This window comes from Marmota monax, unplaced genomic scaffold (genome assembly GCF_021218885.2).
Source record: "Marmota monax isolate L192 unplaced genomic scaffold, Marmota_monax_Labrador192_F-V1.1 WCK01_AAM20220418_F8-fsc00076, whole genome shotgun sequence".
Taxonomy (NCBI): domain Eukaryota; kingdom Metazoa; phylum Chordata; class Mammalia; order Rodentia; family Sciuridae; genus Marmota; species Marmota monax.
Genome location: NW_026692843.1, coordinates 2,344,674 through 2,363,432, shown reverse-complemented (window position 1 = coordinate 2,363,432; position 18,759 = coordinate 2,344,674). Strand labels below are relative to the sequence as shown.

Below are 18,759 nucleotides of genomic sequence, written 5' to 3'. Positions count from 1 at the left end.
ATTGGACTTCTGTCTGCCTAAGCAACAGTAACATGGCCTTGGGAACATCTTATTTTAGTTGGAAGGCAGCCTTGGTGGAGGCCTCAGAGGTCCTCGCCTAGGACATTGGCCCACAAATATTTCATTCTTACTGCAGAAAATAATCCCAGACTCTTTGCTCGTAGACTTTCTGGCATTTTACTGTGGAACTATTAATGGCAGCTAGACCAAGTGGCACACGTAACCTCAGTTTCACACGTGGAGCAATTTTGTAGAACAAGTCCCCCATCTGTTTGGAGTATGGTATGGTGGGCAAACTGAAGCAGAGGTTTTTGACAAGTCCAGGTGCCTGGTTATGACAGAGCTGACACCTACCCAGGCTTCCTGACTCACTACAGTCAGTACCTTTTCTGCCACAACGAACTGCTCCTGGTGGCTGGTGTACTACCAGAGTCGTAGGGCGTTCATTTCCTTGGTCATAAACCCCACGTCCACGGATGACAGCAAGTCAGAAATGGTCAGAGAGCTTACTCTGAGCCAGAATTCCGGCCACAAACGAAATTGGCCTTGTGGCTGGAAGCGGATAACGTGAGGAACTGTTCCACACCATTCCCAGATCTGCCCAAGACGTGCAGCTACGAGGTAATGAGCATTTGGGTTGCGAAGCATCGGCTTTAGGTGTTTCTGTGGCCTCCTTTTCCCGCCGTTTTCCAAAATGCAATGTTTCGAGTGCTCTCTTGCAAAGAGCAGTCTACAGATGAGGTCGCGCTGAAACTTAAACGGAGCGAGTACCTCCGACGCCGGCGGAGCCCTCAGGGTGGAAGCCGAAGCTCTGCCCGCTTACGCGGTGCTGGGGGCACCTGGAAAAGCCTGGAAGCAGCCGCACTTCCCGCCCCGCCCACTGGCGCCCCAGCGCCAGGCCCGGAGCAGTGGAGAAGGCGGCCTCCCGCCGCCTAGAGGTGCCAAGTCCGGGCGTCCGCTCTGCCCGTGCCACGTCTCTATGGCGACCCTAACGGCCGACTGGGTCGCCGAGCGAGATGAGCGCGGGCGCTGACGGCGGTGGCGCTGCGGCGGCGCGGTCCCGAGAGGGTAGTTCCGCGAAGGATGGCTTCGTCCCGTCGGCACTGGGGACCCGAGAGCAGTGAGTATGGCGCGGGATAGGGAGGGCGAACTGCGGTGGCCGGCCTGGGCCCGGGCGGGGGTCGGCGGGGCGGGGCCCGGGGGTGGGGGCGTGACGGCGAGGCCCAGGGCGGTGAGGGGCTTGCCGGGGGCCGTTAGCCTGTCTTTACCCGCGTGGAGCAAGAGGGGCTTGGGTGCGGGACGGGCTCTGAAAGCTTTTGGGGAGGCCATTTAGGGATCCTGGGGTGAGGAGGCGGCGAGTGAGGGGCCGAGGGACCACCTCGGGACCTGGGGTTGAGACGGTCGGGACCCTAGGCGCCGGCGAGGATAGGCGAAGGAGACCCGCCGAGCGAGCGAGGGAGGAGGCGGGGGTGAGAGGCGGCGGCTTGCCGTCGGAGAAAGTGACCTGCCGCGTCCGCCATCCCAGCGGAGGCTGAGGCAGGAGCATCGCGAGTTGGAGGCCAGCCTGGGCAACTTAAGGAGAATGAAAAGGCCTGAGGCTGTGGCTTGGTGGTAAAGCTATCCTGGATTCCATCCTCAGTACTGCAAAAAACAAAACAGACGTTCAGTAATTGTTCAGTGAATTATTAGACGAATGAAAATGTGGAAAAAAGTTAGGATGAGAAATAATTTGGAGAGGTAAGAGGGAGTAGGGATTCTTGAGATGTATAGGAAAATGATAGGGGTGTATATGTAAAATGATTGAGAGAAGACTTAAGCGGAGTACTAAATTTTCACAGGGCGAAGTGGAGACATCCCAGGAAAGAGACTGGTTTAGGGAGGGAAAGGGAGAGAGAAGGGAAATTGCAGGGAAATGGAAGGAGACCCTCATTGTTACACAAAATTACATATAAGAGGTTGTGAGGGGAAGGGGGAAAAAAAAACAAGGGAGAGAATTGAATTACAGCAGATGGGGTAGAGAGAGAAGATGGGAGGGGAGGGGAGGGGGGATAGTAGGGGATAGGAAAGGTAGCAGAATACAACAGTCACTAATATGGCATTATGTAAAAACGTGGATGTGTAACCCATGTGATTCTGCAATCCGTATTTGGGGTAAAAATGGGAGTTCATAACCCACTTGAATCAAATGTATGAAAGATGATATGTCAAGAGCTTTGTAATGTTTTAAACAACCAATAAAAAAAGAGAAAGAGACTGGTTTAGAACTTTAATCTTAATCTTTAAGCAGATTTTATCAGATGGGTTTCTTTGTGAGCAACTGCTGTACTGGTAGAAAATCCTATATCTGCACATCGAAAACCAAATATGCTGTAATGACCCTATGCTTGTACTGTCAAATTTTGGACATGGGTCTGGGACTTAAGAGATCCCTGGGCAGTGTTCTCTGTAACTTTTTAAGCTAAAATTAATAATATTTATTTTGCATGGATATTTAAAGTTCTTCATATGTAAACTTACTTTGCTGCCCACACTTTCCATTCTTTTGACTCAAGTATATTATGAAATTGAATTAACGTGCATTCGGTAACACTAATAAATTTTTTTTAATCCAAAATATGTTTATTGGGATGTTTTCCCATTCATCTTGATTCAGGCTGCTTTTAGTGCAGCTTCCTCCTGAAGGAACATCCTTCTGTAAGTCTTGCTTTTCCTCCCGTAGGCTGGCAGAGGACAGTGGAGCAGCCAACACACAAAACTACTGTTTGTGCATGGATAAAAACTGGTGATTTTATAGCATCCTGGGCATTTCATATCCATGAAATAGGAGTTGGGGCTCTGCACCAGGCGCTGCTTCTTGTGTTTCCCCTTCTCCTCTTCCAGAGAGGGATGAAGGAGATCCTTTGCGAGAGGCATATTCTCGTGGGGAGGTCGTCACTGCTGGAAAGACCAATAATGTTTTGAACCTGTCATAAGTAGCACTATATTGTATTGAAAACATATATTTGCTTCGCAGTTTATTACAGTTTAATTCTAGAATCTTGCTTTGCATTTCATTTTTTACATAGTTGGGATGCTGTCTATGAGAGAGAACTGCAAACTTTTCAAGAATATGGAGATACAGGAGAAATCTGGTGAGTTAGGAAAGAATCAATTATGATCCAAAATACTATATGTCTGTGTGTGTTTACACTTATGTCAAAGAAAACCAAGGCTAAAAATCTTGGGAATTCTGGGTTGAATCTGGTTTAAGTGGGTGGATTTAAAGTATCTCTTTCCTTTTTTAATGACCCAGTTTTTTTTTTTGTTGTTGTTGTTGTTTTTTTCCATAATGACCCAGTTTTAAGTTGATAAGAGTATTAGGAAATTATTTTCATTCTATAGGTACTATTTTGCAATTTGCAATAAAATTTTAAGCCATCAACATATACTGATGTCTGAGATAGCAGTTTTGGGGACATTTCCACATTTTAATGCTGATATAGAGAAATATTAATAAATAATACATTAATCTAGTCTGTTCTCTTTTGAGTTTTTGAAGGTGTTTTCTCCTAAATAACAATAGAGACAAGTTTAGGTAGTCACAAATACTCTACTCACTTTCAAAAAAGACTTAATTTGGGGTATGATATACAGTTTAAATAAATTGAAGTTGTAACTTTTGCTCTGTATCTGTTATTTATAACTTATTCTGTTTCTAACAGGTTTGGGGAAGAGAGTATGAATCGACTAATAAAGTGGATGCAGAAACACAAGATTCCACTGGATGCTTCAGTGCTTGATATTGGAACTGGAAATGGTGTTTTCCTGGTTGAACTTGTTGGTACTTTTAGTGTTCATGTGTTTAAACACAGTTTTAAATGAAATTATTAAGTCTTAAAATTGAGGATATTAATCATCTATAAAGTAATGAAGCAGTCATACCATCTTCTCTGAGAAGTCACATGATACAAAAGTGATACTGCATGGATTGTAAGAAAGCACTAAATGAATAGTGCCCCAGAATCCCAAATGCTATGATCCTGGATGTTGAAATCCCCAAAGATCAAAACCTCTAAAGTCTAAAATCCTGAGAATTACAATACTGAAAGATTAAATTCTGAATTTTTAGATCCTGGAAGCCAAAAATCCTGAAAAACGGCAAATTCTATTTTTTTAAAAAAGACTATGTAAGTGGGTAGGAAGTTGAATTCTGAGGAAGGGATTAATATATTTTCAGTTATATCCATGATAGTTGTATTGTGCTAGGTAAAATGAATACTGAGAAACTTGGCTAAGCATTATTTTTGGTGTATAACCTCCTCTGGAAAGTGAGATTGCTTTCCAGAGGAGGTTAATACCTGAGTCTGGCTGAATCTGAGTAGGTGGGGAAGGTGCCCCTCAATGTGGGTGCGCACCATCCAGTAGGCTGGAGGCCTTGAGAGAAGAAACAGAAAACTGAAAGCTAGAGTTTTTTCTGCTGTTTTAGACATGAGAACTTCTGACCTTTGGACCTCAGGACTTAACATCAGTTGCTTCTGGGCCATCAGGCTTTTGGCCTTGGAGTAAAAGTTAACACCATTGGCTTCCCTGGTTCTGAGACCTTTGAGCTTGGACTAAGCCATGCTACTGACTTTCCAGCTTGCAGACAGCCTGTCATGGGACTTTTTAGCTACCATAATTGTGTGGGCCAATTCTCCCAATTAATCCCTTCTTATATATTTATGTATATATCTTATTATCTCACTAGAGCACCCTAATTAGAGATTTGGTATTGGGGAAGCTAAATATTCCTTATTACACATGGAAGAAATCTGTGAAATTGTTTCCTCATGAAAAGGCAGTGATAACTTAAGTATACTAGTCTACTTAACAGTAGAAGCTAAAAGCTAGTTATAATTGGTTCTGTGAAAACAGAAAATTACTTAATTGAATGACCAAGCAATAACTGAACTTTCAAATAGACAACATGTACTTAAGTTTGTAGATTAAAAACTACTTTCCAGCCAGGTGTGGTGGTGTACACTTGTAATCCCAGCAGCTGAAGCCTGAGGCAGGAGGATCGTGAATTCAAAGCCAGCCTCAGCAACTTAGCGAGGTGCTAAGCAACTCAGTGAGACCCTGACTCTAAATAAGATATTAAAAAGGACTGAGAATGTGGCTCAGTGGTTAAGTGCCCCTGGGTTCAATCCCTCGTACCAAAGATCATCAACAACAAAAATAACAAAAAAATAAACCCCCATTGTTCATAAAAATGCAGTGAGTGTCTGAATTATAACAGAAGGAGTGAAAATGCAGGTGAAAAATACAAGAAATCTCCCCTGTCAAATCAGTTCTTCACTGCTCTTGCCCCTCCATACAGCACCATGCTCATTTTCCCAAAAAATGCCCTTTGTCAGAGAATACAAAGGATTTGACAAGCTCAGGGATATTCTGAATCAAAGGTTCCTCCAGTGTCACAAAACACATTAAATGGTGAACTCTTCTTGCATAGAAGTTTGACTGTTGAAGAAGATAGACTTATATTTAACATAGACAAATGAGTATATGCCTTATTTTGGTTAATGGAAAATACTTTCAAAATTATCTCACTTTAAAAAATTTTTTTTTATCACCTACAATAAAGTTCATGTCCTTGTTGGATCTGAAACTTCAAGGACTTATTTGCTCCTTTCTGTATTAGTGACTAGAAAATATGAATTATTTATAAAAGGCTTATTTGATGATTTGATGGACTTTGCAGAAGAAGTGAATTTCTTATGCCATACCATAAAGACAGATTTGGAATTACGTGTGATCAAGACTTCTAAAAATGAATGTCAAGGTATTACCAACAAAGATTGTTTTTTCCATTTAGCCCAGTGCATGGGACAGAAATTTCAGGTGAATGTATTATCCATGATGTGATTCAGCAAGGATAAAAAGTTTAAAAATGTGTCATCTGTCTGCATTGGCATTCCTGATTCAAGGAGCTTTTAATGAATTAAATCCATATTTGCTTGAGGAGGGAGGCCAGTGATATCACTGACTGGTTTGAAAATAATTATGTGCTTGGTAGGATAAGATAGGCAATGATGGCCAGCCGCAGTGGCCCACAGTGGCTTGGGAAGCTGAGGTAGGACGCAAGTTTGAGGCAAACCCCCATAACTTAGTGAGACCTTGTCTCAAAATAGAACTTAAAAAGGTTTGGAGGATGTACCTCAATGGTAGAACACACTTAGAAACACTCCAGTTGTTTCTGCTGAACTTGTTCTCTGTATATTGAATAAGTGTAGAAGAGTTTTCTGTGTAACCAAAACAACATAGCATGGTGCAGAAAATGGAAAATTTTAATAGAGAATGATCATGTTGCTCTATATTGAATCATAGAAGAATTTCAAAATGAGCAGTATGACAGAAAAGGAATATGCATGCATTCTCCACCGAGAGCAATACTTAAGAAAAAACAGCTATTTATCTCAGTGCAAGACTTAAAAATATAGTTAATGATCTTGAGAGTTGATCAGCACTTATGGACTACATCTGTTCAGTTGCCCATACTCTATTCCCATAACACATTTTTCTTATATTGAATTTTCAGATTATTTTCCTGCTTTTTTTTGTCAACATTTTTTTATAATTGGTTATGCTTTGTATTTTGTCTTCACATCATTTTCAATAACAGAGGTATAGGGGCTGGGAGTGTGGCTCAGCGGTAGAGCGCTCGCCTAGCATGTGCAAGGCCCTGGGTTCGATCCTCAGCACCACATAAAAATAAAATAAAGATATTGTGTCCAATTACAACTAAAAATTAAATATTAAAAAAAAAAAAAAATAACAGAGGTATAAATTTTGTAAAGACTTTGAGAATTCTAATTTGTTTATGCATTTTTTTACAAATTAAATCCTGCAAATGTGCATTAGCAACAATGTTGAATTAGTATGTGGGCATTATACTTGTACATAAAAATATTGAAAATTCCTCAGTAAATGAAGAGATGTCTTTTTTGTACATCTGCATTTTTGAAAGATAAAATTTCACCACCTCTGTTCTTCAAGCAAATGCATGTGTGATACTAACACATTGTGGTTTTTGATGTCACCTAAAAAAATATAGGTTGTCTTTCACAATATTTCAGATGATTGCAATTATAAAACTGGGTTTACACAATTTCTAGTCATAGTGATTTATGTTTATGTATTTCACTTTTTGACTTTTTTTTTTTTTTTAATTTTTAAGGTTATCCCCCCTACCCCACCCCCAGTACTAAGAATTGAAACCAGAGGTGCTCTACCACTGAGTTACATCTCCTGTCCTTTTTATGTTTTATTTTGAGACAGGGTCATGGAGGCTGACCAATACTCCTGCTTCAGCCTCTTGAGTAGCTGGGATTATAGGTGTGCACCATTATAACTAGTTTGATATATTTTTTTTTACAAATATTGTTCATAAATATTATACTTTTGCAAAGTGTTCAGTGTTAATGCTTGCAAAACATATGTTATTGTCTTATTATTTAAAGTGGCCTATGAAGCATTGTCATGTTTTATGTTTCTCAGATCTCTTTTTAAAAATGTAAAATGCATTTTTTTTTTTTTTTTGGTACTAGGGGACTGAACCCCAGGGATGCTTAACCACTGAGCCACGTTCTCAGGCTTTTTTATTTTTATTTTGAGACAGGGTGTGGCTAAGTTGCTTAAAGTCTCGCTGAATTGTTGAGGTTGGCTTTGAACTCTCGATCCTGCTGCTTCAGCTTCCTGAGTGGCTGGGATTATAGGCAGACACCACTGTGCCTGGCATGTAAAATATCTTTATTGGAAAGATTATTTTTTTTAGCCAGGTGCAGTGGTGCATGCTTGTAATCCCAGCTGCTTGAGAGGCTGAGACTGGAGGATTGCGAGTTCAAAGCCAGCCTCAGCAAAAAGAGAGGTGCTAAACAACTCAGCGTAGACCCTGTCTCTAAGTAAAATACAAAAAAACAGGGCTGGGGATGTGGCTCAGTGGTCGAGTGCCCCTGAGTTAATCCCCGGTATCCTGCCCCCGCGAGAAAAAGATTATTTTTTTCAGATTTATATTTTCTTTTTTTTTTTGTAGAGAGAGAGAGAATGAGAATGAGAATTTTTTTTTTTTTTTTTTTAGTGTTTTTTTTGGCGGACACAACATCTTTGTTTGTATATGGTGCTGAGGATTGAACCCGGGCCGCACACATGCCAGGCGAGCGCGCTACCGCTTGAGCCACATCCCCAGCCCCACATTTATATTTTCAAGAGTTTGATCTTTCAAGATTTTATACTTTAGGGATTTTGATCTTTTGTTCAGCATTCTGGATTATAATGTTTGGGATTGTGTCCTCTGGGATTTAAATCCCAGTGCCTTAATGAGAAGCCAGGGGATCTGAATCAGTCTTGGTTCTTGCTATAGCCTTGACCTTGAGCAAGCACCTTAATTTCTCTGGGTTTGGATTTTGACTAAGTGATTTCTATTGGTTTCTTCTAGCTCAAAACACCAGGAAGATGACCATTTGCAATTCCAATAGGCATATGTACTTATCTTAGGTGAGCGTATGATTTGTAAAGAGCATTTTGTCCATGGAACTGAATTTCAATACAAGTTCACTACTGGCTATAGCATCACTATAGTGTGCCTATAATGTGCTCATTGCTATGGAGAATGTATAAGATTTAGACTTCATCCTAAATGGTTGGACAGCCTGATTTGTAGACACATGTATGAATGAGTGAAATTTATTGAGTAACAAGCATGTGCTAAGCCTTATGCTAGGTACTGGAAACATCAAAATTTAGATTTTGTGCTTGAATTATTCCTGGTTTCATAGAGATGGTTTGAAATGCAGATAGTTAGGGTATAGTTTGATCTCTGTGGTAATAGATAAACTCAGTACAGAAGAGAGGGACCTGTTATTTATTTTTCTCTTAAAACTAGGGATTGAACCCAGGTCTTTTACATGCTAGGCAAGCACTCTAATGATGATCTATATCCCTGGCCTGGGAGTGGTTAGTCCTAAGGAGGGCTAGGGAATGGCCTTGAAGGAGTTAACATCCAAATTGGTGAAATGTGCAGGGGCAGTGTATGGTGAGTGGGTGGAGTGTAAGCTTGAAAAAAATTTCAGGCAATGGAACTAGTAAAGACATAAAGATTAAAGCAGCATATCATGCCCTGGGCCTGTAAATAATGTGGTAAATTGAGACGTGAAGTGTGGAGGGTGGATAGAGTTGAGAATTAAGTCAAAGATAGCTGATGTATTTTGCCATGCTTAAGAATTTAGGTTTTTGGACTGGGGTTGTGGCTCAGTTGTAGAGTGCTTGCCTAGCATGTGTGAGGCACTGGGTTCCATCTCCAGCACCGCATAAAAATAAATAAATAAAATAAAGGTATTGTGTCCATCTACAACTAAAAAAACAAAACAAAACAAAGAGTGAACTTGGGAACTTAGGTTTTGCTTTTAAGAACAAAAGAAGTGCAGCCATTAAGATTTTTTTTTTTTTTTTGGGATACTGGGTATTGAACTCAGGGGCATACGAACACTGAGCCACATTCCCAGACGTATTTTGTATTTTATTTAGAGATAGGGTCTCACTGAGTTGTTTAGCTCCTCGCCATTGCTTGAGGCTGGCTTTGAATTTTCTATCCTCTTGCCTCAGCCTCCCAAGCTGCTGGAATTACAGGTGTGCGCCACTGAGGCCAGCTTCATTGATATGTTTTAATAGTGGAGCATGCTTAGAAAAATTTGTAGTAAGCTTTTTTGAAACATTTGCACATAACATATATGCCTTAAAGTGCACAAATCAGAAGTCTACAGCTCAATGAATTATCACCAAATGAGCATACCCACGTTGTAGCAGTTATTCTATTCAAGATGTAATATATTTTAGAAACTTGCCTTAAACTCTCTACCAGTCATAATTCCCTGTCTTCTCTAAAAGTAACCACTATGTTCTAACATCTTAACTTAATGGATTTATTTGCCTGTTTGTTTTTTTTTTAATATTTACTTTTTAGGTGTAGATGGACACAACACAGTGCCTTTATTTTTATGTGGTGCTGAGGATAGAACCCGGGTCCCGCCCGTGCTAGGCAAGTGCTCTACTGCTGAGCCACAATCCCAGCCCCATATTTGCCTGTTTTTGAATGTATAAGTGGAATTCTTTGGTGTGTGCTCTTCTGTCCTTTACTCAACATTATATGGGATTTACTCAAGTTGTTTGTGATAGTAGCAGTAGTTCATCAATTTTCATTGCTGTGTAGGGTTCCTTCTACAAGACCTCAGTTTCATTTATTCATATCTTTTTATTTATAGATTCTTTTCAGTTTTTTAAAAGTTTGCTTGTAGACAATAATGATTTTGAGACTAAAAATTTATATATTTTCAGATTTATATATATATATATAATTTTTTTAATGTTTATTTTAATTTTGTATGCTTTTTTTAAGAGAGAGAGAGAGAGAGAATTTTAATATTTATTTTTTAGTTTTCGGCAGACACAACATCTTTGTTTGTATGTGGTGCTGAGGATCGAACCTGGGCCGCATGCATGCCAGGCAAGCGCGCTACTGCTTGAGCCACATCCCCAGCCCCTATATATAATTTTGTACACTGGGAATACTGGCAGTTTTATTCCTTCCTGTTGGGAGTGGCCCTGGCTCCAGAGACTACCTTTCCCATCCCCCGAGAAGAGCTGTCCAATGGTGAGCCCTGCTGGCTCACATGATCCTTACCCACCAATCAGATTAGTCCTGCTGGCTCACATGATCCTTACAACCAGTCAGAAAGCACCCCATGCCAACTGTCAAACCATTAAACTGTTAAGCTGTCAAACCACCCCAGGCTCTGTAAATATGTAGAGCTGTTCCTCAATAAACAGGCATCTTCTCCACAACGAGCCTTGTTCGTTCTTTCACTTCCTTTTAAATTTTATAGCTTTTTTTCCTTCTTCTTAACTGTCTTAAGACTTTAGTAGAATATTGAAAAGTGGTGATAAAAGGCATCCTTGTCTTTTTTCCTTTATCAGAGAATGCTTTTAATATTTCACTCATAGGTGTGATGCAAGCTCATAGGTTTGTTTTGTAGATAAACTCCATATCAGTTTGAAGAAGTTTCTTAATTTGCTGAGATAGTGCTTTTCTTACAAATCTGGTTGTATCCAGATAATCATGATTTTTTTCTTTTAGTCTTTTGATGTTGGTGAATTACATTAATTCATTTTCAAATGTTGAGTGCTTTCTTGGAATAAACCCAATTTATATATGTCACGAGATTCAGTATAACATATGTATTTTTAGAATGTTTACAACTTTACCCATAATAGAGACTGTCCTGTAATTTTCTTATAATTTCTTTGTCAAGTTTGTGGTGTCAGGTTACTCTGGCCTCATTAAATGAGAGATTTTATTTTTTTGAAAGTGTGTGTAAATTTTTAGTAAAATCATTGGTGAAATCACCTAGATTTGGAGTAGCTTATGGGAAATTTTTTCTTTTTTAATATGAACTTCTTAAATGAAGTATATAATTTATATAGGAAAATATAATTTATATAGAAAAGTGAGCTTGTCTTAAGTATAGAGCTTTTATAAAATGAATACCTTTGTGTTTCTCACTAGACTGATACAAATTTAAATAAAGCATTGCCAGCACCATAGAATCCTCTTGTGCACAACTTCCACTCATTCCCTTTAAAAGGTAAGCCACCGTTGTGATTTATATCATCACAAATTAACTATTTTTGGTATGTAGCAGTTTCTTGCTAGGTTTTTTTTTTTTTTTTTTTTTTTTTACATATTTATTTTTTAGTTGTAGTTGGACACAACGCCTTTATTTATTTATTTAATGTGGTGCTGAGGATCGAACCCAGGGCTTTGCATGTGCTAGATGAGCACTCTACCACTGGAGCCACAACCCCAGCCCTCTTGCTAGGGTTTAGTTTACATTTTTCTAAACACCAGAGATGTTGAACACCTTTTCAGTTGCTTATTTGCCAACTGGTTATAGTGACCTTAGTACTGCAAATGTCTTATCCAGTCTGTGACTTGTCTTTTCAACTTTTTATTTAATAGATTTTTTTTGTTGTTGTTTGTGTTTTGAGACAGGGTCCATTTACATTGCTCAGGCTGGCCTCAAATTCTTCTCAGACTCTCGGGATTATAGGCTAATAGAATCTTTTGACAAACAGGAGTTCTTTGATTTTAACAAATGGTTCAGTTTTTTTTTTTTTTTTTTTGTCTTTTTTGGTCCTACGAATGGAACCCAGGGCCTTATGCATGCTAGGCAAGTACTCTACCACTTCAGCCCTATATAATTTTTTGTCAACTGGTGCTTTTGTCTGTTGTTTAAGAAATATTTGCCTGCCCAGAATTCTTAAAATATTTTCCTGTTTTCTAAAAGTTTTTCTTAAAGTTTTTCTTTTTTGCTTTCTTTTTCACATTTAATTACCTCTCAGTTGTTCTGTATGCTGTGAGGTTTATTTTTCCCCTATGAATATCCAGATAATCCAGCACCAATTTTTGAAATATCCTGTCTTTCTACCAATATACTGTAGCACTTCTTTCATAAGTCAAGTAACAGTGTATGTTTGGGCCTCTTTCTAAATTCTCTAGTGTCTTCCTTTTTAACCTTATTCTTAAATGATTGCTTTATTTTTTAAGTCTTCATACTTGGTTAATGTAAGATGTCCAGCTTGCATCTCTTTCCCACTATTGTGTTATTGGCTATTAGATCTTGGACTTTTCATTTAAATTGTAAAGTCAGTTTAATCACTTCTAGGAGAAAAACAACTGGATTAATTGGAATTGTTGTGCATATATGGATCAATTTGAGGAGGCATACATCTTTTTTTTTTTTTTTTTTTTTACTACTGGGGATTGAACCCAGAGTGCTTTACCACTAAGATACATCACCAACCCCTACCTTTTAAAAATTTTTGTATTTTGAAATAGGGTCTTATTAACTTGTGAAGGCTGGCCTTAGACTTACAGTCCTCCTGTCTCAGCTTCCCATGTTGCTGGGATGATAGGCATGTATGTACCACTATGCTTAACTGTTCTGTGAACTATTTTTTTTGTTGCTGGGAATTGAATCCAGGGCCTTGTGCATGTGAGGCAAACACTCTACCAACTGAGCTATATGCCCAGGCCCTGTTCTGTGAACTTAACACCTGTAGGGATTCATGTAATCACCAGCACAGTCAGGATACAGAGAACTTCATCAAACTTCATCAGAAAATGCATAACCACCCGTTCTATGCTCTTAGCCACTCATCTGTTCTCATTATTTAAGGTTTTGAGAATGTCCTATGGAATGGAATTATGTGGTATATGATTCTTTGAGGCAGTCTTTTTTGCTTCAGCATAATTCTTTTGAGAGTTGCCCACATTTTTGCATGTGTCAATAGTCTGTATTCTTCATTGCCGAGAAGCATTCTGTTGCGTGGATGTATCACAGTTTGTTCATCTGTTTACTTGTTGGAGGCCATTAGGGTTGATGCCAGTTTTTGGTGTCAGGTTTTTATGTGAACATATGTTTAATTTCTCTAGTATAAAATACATTAAACTTTACTATAAACTGCCAAACTATTTTCCATTTTCCTTATTTTGGCAGGGAGGACATCAGGGATTGAGCCCGGTATGCTTAACCACTGAGCTACATCCCCAGTTTTTTTTTTTCATTTATTTTAATTTTAATTTTTTTATTTAATTAATTAATTTATTTTTTTTGCTGGGGATCGAACCCAGGGCCTTGTGCATGCAAGGCAAGCACTCTACCAACTGAGCCCTTTCATTTTTTTATTTTGAGACAGGGTCTCACTAAATTACTGAGGCTTCCTCAGCCTCCCAAGCTGTTGGAATTACAGGTGTGTGCTATTGTGTCCAGCTCTTCCTGTTTTTTTTTTAAATATTTTTTTTTAGTTGTAGATGAACACAATGCCTTTATTTTAATTTATGTTTTTTATATGGTGCTGAGGATCCAACCCAGTACCTCACATATGACAGGCATATGTCTACACCCCCAGCCCTCCATTCCATTTTTTATGTACATGAGCAATGTATGATAGTTTGAGTTGGTCTGTGACCTTGCTGATACTTTTAATTGTCAATATTTTAAAATTTTCTGTTAGATATTCTAATATGCATACAGTGGATCAAATCATGGTTTTAATTTGTATTTCCTTAATGGCTAATGGTGTACAACATGGATTTCACATGCTTATTTGCCATATATCTTTGATGAAATTTCAAGCCTTTTTTTTTTTTTTTGGCCCATTTTTAAAGTGGTTGTTTGCTTGTTGAATTTTTGAGTTTTAAAAAAATATTCTGAGGGGGCTGGGGGTATAGCTCAGTTGGTAGATGAGGGCTGGGGTTGTAGCTCAGTAGAGGGCTTACCTAGCACATGTGAGGCACTGGGTTCGATTCTCAGCACCTCACATAAATAGAAAATAAATAGGTAAAAGGTCATTGACAATAAAAAATATTTAAAATGTATATATTCTCGATACAAGTCCTTTCCCTGATATGTGATTACAATTTTTTCCCCCTCCCAGTCTGTAGTTTCCTTCTCATCCTCTTCCCAGGATCTTTCTTAGAATAAAACTTTATAATTTTGAAGTACTGATTACTGTTTGTCTTTTATGCATTGTGCTTTTGGTGACATGGCTAATAATCCTTTGCTTCATTCCTTTTCCCTTTTTCCCTAGAGTTTTAGAACAATAAATTTGGATTTTTGCATACTTTTAAAATTAATGTTCACATAAAGTATTAGGTTTCAGTTGAGATTTTCTTTATAAAGCAAATCTCATTGTTCTAATACCATTTGTTAAAAAGCTGTCCTTTCTTCACTGAATTGTATTTTCGCTTTCATGAACAATCAGTTGACCACATATATTTATGTGAGTCTGTTTCTGGACTCTGCATACTATTTTATTGATATGTGTTGTCTGTCTCTTTACTAATACTTGATTAATGTAGCTTTTTAAATTTTAATTTTAAAATTGAGTAGTATGATTCTTCCAGTTTTTTTCTCTTTTTTAAAATATTTTGGCTACTATAGTTCTTTCATGTTTCTAAATAAGTTTAGAATTAGATTGTCTGCAAAAGTATTCATGCTGCAAATTTGATTGGGGTTGACCTGAATCCTTAACTTGAGGAGAATTGATACTTTTAGTATCTTGTTCTTCTAATCTATGAATTTAATGTGTCTTTTTATTTATTTAGATCCTGCACAGGGCTGGGGATGTGGCTCAAGTGGTGGTGCGCTCGCCTGGCGTGCGTGCGGCCTGGATTCGATCCTCAGCACCACATACAAACAAAGATGTTGTGTCCGCTGAGAACTAAAAAAATAAATATTTAAAAATTCTCTCTCTCTCTCTCTGTCTCTCTCTCTCACTCTCTTTAAAAAAAAAATAGATCCTGTACATATTTTTTAGACATATCTTTTTTTCCCCCAGAGCTATTTTAAATGGTATTATTTTTGAGATTCAGGTTCTAATTGTTGCCAGAAGTGTGGTTGATTTTTTTTTTTTATATCAACCATATTGATATATTGCTGATACAAATTAGCTGAACTTATACTCTGCAACATTGCATTTATTAATTGAAGGAATTTTATGGTGGATTTCTTAGGATTTTCTATGCAGATAATCATGTTTTTTGTACATAGGGGCAGTTTTATTTCTTCTTTCCAGTTTTTGGGCCTTTGATTTATTTCTCTTGCCTCTAGATAGACTTCCAATACAATGTTGATGAAGAGTTGTGAGGGAATTTTCTCGCTTTGTTTCAGTTTGGGGGAAAGTTTCATTTTCTCACCATTAAGAGTAGTGTAGCCTGTAGGATATTTTTTTAGATGACCTTTATCAAGTTGAAGAAGTTTCTTTCTGTTTATAGAATGGATGTTGAATTTAAGGAAAAAATAAAATTAGATCATTGGCTATGATCATGAAGTTTTTCTTCTTTAGACTGTTAATGTAGTTGATTATGTTGATTGATTTTTTTCAGATGTTGGCCAGTGTTGCCTTCCCAGAATAAGTCCCAGTTGGTTCACAGTGTATTCTGTTTATATATTCCTGGGTTCAGTTTGTTAAGATTTTTGCATTTATATTTATGGGAAATGTTGGTAATGTCTTCCTTTCTTATACTGTTTCTGTTTGGTGTTAATGCTGACAGGCCTCATGAAATGATTTGGGGAGCATTCATCCCATCCTTTTTGATTTTGAAGAGATTGTAGAGTACATATTATTTCTTCTTGTATGTTTGGTAGAATTCTCAAGCCATTTAGCCTGGAGATTTCTTTCTTTGGTTTCTTTTCCTTCCTTCCCACCTTTCTCAGTCCCTAACCAAGCTGTAGTTTTCTGTGCTCATGGCGCACTCCCTTGGCCTGTTGTTTCATTATTATTGTTTTGTTTTTGTTTTGGCAGTACCGGGGATTGAACCCAGTGACTCTCCCACAGAGCCATATTCTCAGCACTTTTCCCCCAGCCTTCTCCAAGCTGCAGCATGGTCCATGTAAAATCACACATTGCTTGCTCCCAATCAAAATATAGCACTGATCTTAGGAAATAGTCAGGTCCTTGCTCCAAACTGTCTACTCTGCAGACAACTCTGGACCTGGTCTGTAACCTAGGTCTGTTGCCCTAAGAGGCCTTGAATGCTCCTAGGCTGGAGATTTCTTAATCTGAAGTTTTAAAGTATGAATTCAGTTCTTTAACAGTTATTGTGTTATTCAGGCTATTGCATTTGAGTGAGTTTACATCGTTTGTGGTTTTTGAGGAATTGGTTCATTTTGAATTCATGTGCATAGAGTTCTGTATAGTATTCTCTTAACTATCCTTTAATGTCTGTGGAATGTGTAATTATATCCTATCTTTTCTATTAGTATTGTAATAAAACTAATTAGCATTAGTAGTTTGCAGTTGCTCTAGAAATAGGTTATTATTTTTAAATCTTTTCATAGAATTTTTTTGCTTCATTGAGAATTCTGCTGAACATACAAGAATGATTTTCCACAGAATCATTTAAAAAAAAGTAATGCTCCCCTAAATCATTTTATGAAGTCAACGTTGCCCTGAATCCAAAACCAAAGAGACACCTTTTATTTTTGTTGACTTTCTTTATTATTTTTATGTTTTCATTTTTGTTGAATTCTGTTCTTATTTTTATTCTTGCTTTATAATTCATTTTGCTCCTTTTCTTAATAAGCTTCTTGGAGTAGAATCTTATTGGGACTTTTGTAATATAAACATTTAATACTATGAATTTATCTGTAATATTATTACAGCTCACAAAGTGTGATTTTTTTTTTTTTTTTTAGAGAGAGAGAGAGAGAGAGAGAGAGAGAATTTTTTAATATTTATTTTTTAGTTCTCGGCAGACATAACATCTTTGTTTGTATGTGGTGCTGAGGATCGAACCCGGGCTGCACGCATGCCAGGCAAGTGTTCTACCGCTTGAGCCACATCTCCAGCCCCAAGTGTGATGTTTTGTGTTTTTATTTTCACTCAGTCCATACTATTTTCTATTTTTTCTCTTTTTATCCATGCATTATTTAGAATTCTGTTGTTAAATTTCTAAGTCTGGGGGATTTTTCTGTTATCTGTTAGGAGCATAAACATTTAGGATTTGCGTATGTGTGTGTGTGTGTGTGTTAATGAATTGACACTTATTATATAATGTTGCTTTTTAACCTTTGTATTTTTTGCTTTGAATTTTACTTTGATGTTAATAACTCATTTCATCTTTTTAATTTAAATCTAGATATAATTTACTCTTTTAAAATATACAGTTAAGTTCTTCGTAGTATATTCATAAAGTTGTACACCTTAGTTCAAAAATATTTTTGTCACTCCAAAAAGGATCTCTGTACTCATCAGCATTCACTGTGCATGCTCCCTTCCCTTCATCCCCTAGCAACCACTAGTCTGCTTTGTCTTTTTGGATTTGCCTATTTTGGACATTTCATATGTGGATTTTTGTGTATGGTATCTTTCACTTAACACAGTATTGCTAAGATTGATCCAAATCAGGGGCTTCAGATATAGCTCAGTTGGATGAGTGCTTGCCTGGCATGCACAAGGTCCTGGGTTCAATCCCCAGCACAAAAGGGGGAAGGTTCGTACACATCAAGACTTCATTGCTTTATATGGCTGAATAATATTCCACTGTATGGATAATACCACATTTTATTTATCCATTCACTGATTGATGGGTTTTAGGTTGTTTCTGTTTTTGGCTATTATGAAAAATGCTTCTATGAAAATTTGTGTGAAAGTCTTTCTGTGTGTTTTTACTTCTCTTGGGCATATAAGCGTAGAATTTTTGAGTCATATACTTGATTTGAGGAACTATTGTTTTCTACAATGGCTGTACTATTTTACATTTTTAATGAGCGATGTAGTAGGAACATGTAAATGTATCCATATTCTAATTAGCACTTTTTATTGTTTGTAATTTTGGGGGGTGGTGGTACCAGGGATTGAACTCAGGGGCACTCCATTACTTTGCCGCATCCTCAGCCCTATTTTGTATTTTGTTTAGAGACAGGGTCCACCCCAGTTGCTTAGTGCCTTGTTTTTGCTGAGGCTGGTTTTGAACTCCTGATCCTCCTGTCTCAGCCTTCCCAGACATCGGGATTACAGGCATATGCCATGGCACCCATCTGTCTTCTTCTTTTTTTTTAATTTGAAAATTTTAAAAATTTCTTCTAATTAGTTATACACAAGAGGTTGTCTGTCTTTTTGATAGTAGCCATCCTGGTTGGTGTGATATTTGGCTTTTTTTTGGTTAGTTTTGGTGTAGTGTAT

The 18,759-nt window shown here is 37.9% G+C and overlaps 1 protein-coding gene and 1 pseudogene across 5 annotated transcripts in view; one reads left to right on the top strand and one right to left on the bottom strand.

Annotated features, from left to right (window-relative positions):
• The first annotated feature begins 947 nt into the window (after window positions 1-947).
• Window positions 948-18,759, top strand: part of Eef1akmt2 (EEF1A lysine methyltransferase 2) — an 80,862-nt gene continuing 63,050 nt past the window's right edge. For 2 of the 5 annotated variants that reach the window (XM_058580728.1, XM_046448779.2), the window contains exons 1-3: window positions 953-1,120; window positions 3,066-3,131; window positions 3,702-3,816. In XM_058580728.1, coding sequence (XP_058436711.1) covers window positions 1,017-1,120; window positions 3,066-3,131; window positions 3,702-3,816 — 285 coding nt within the window. In that variant the 5' untranslated portion in view covers window positions 953-1,016. Of the gene's footprint in view, window positions 1,121-3,065; window positions 3,132-3,701; window positions 3,821-18,759 lie in introns of those variants that run through there. The other 3 variants (XM_046448780.2, XM_046448778.2, XM_046448781.1) reach the window with 3 other exon arrangements.
• LOC124095587 (small ribosomal subunit protein eS27-like) lies at window positions 2,623-2,939 on the bottom strand (annotated as a pseudogene).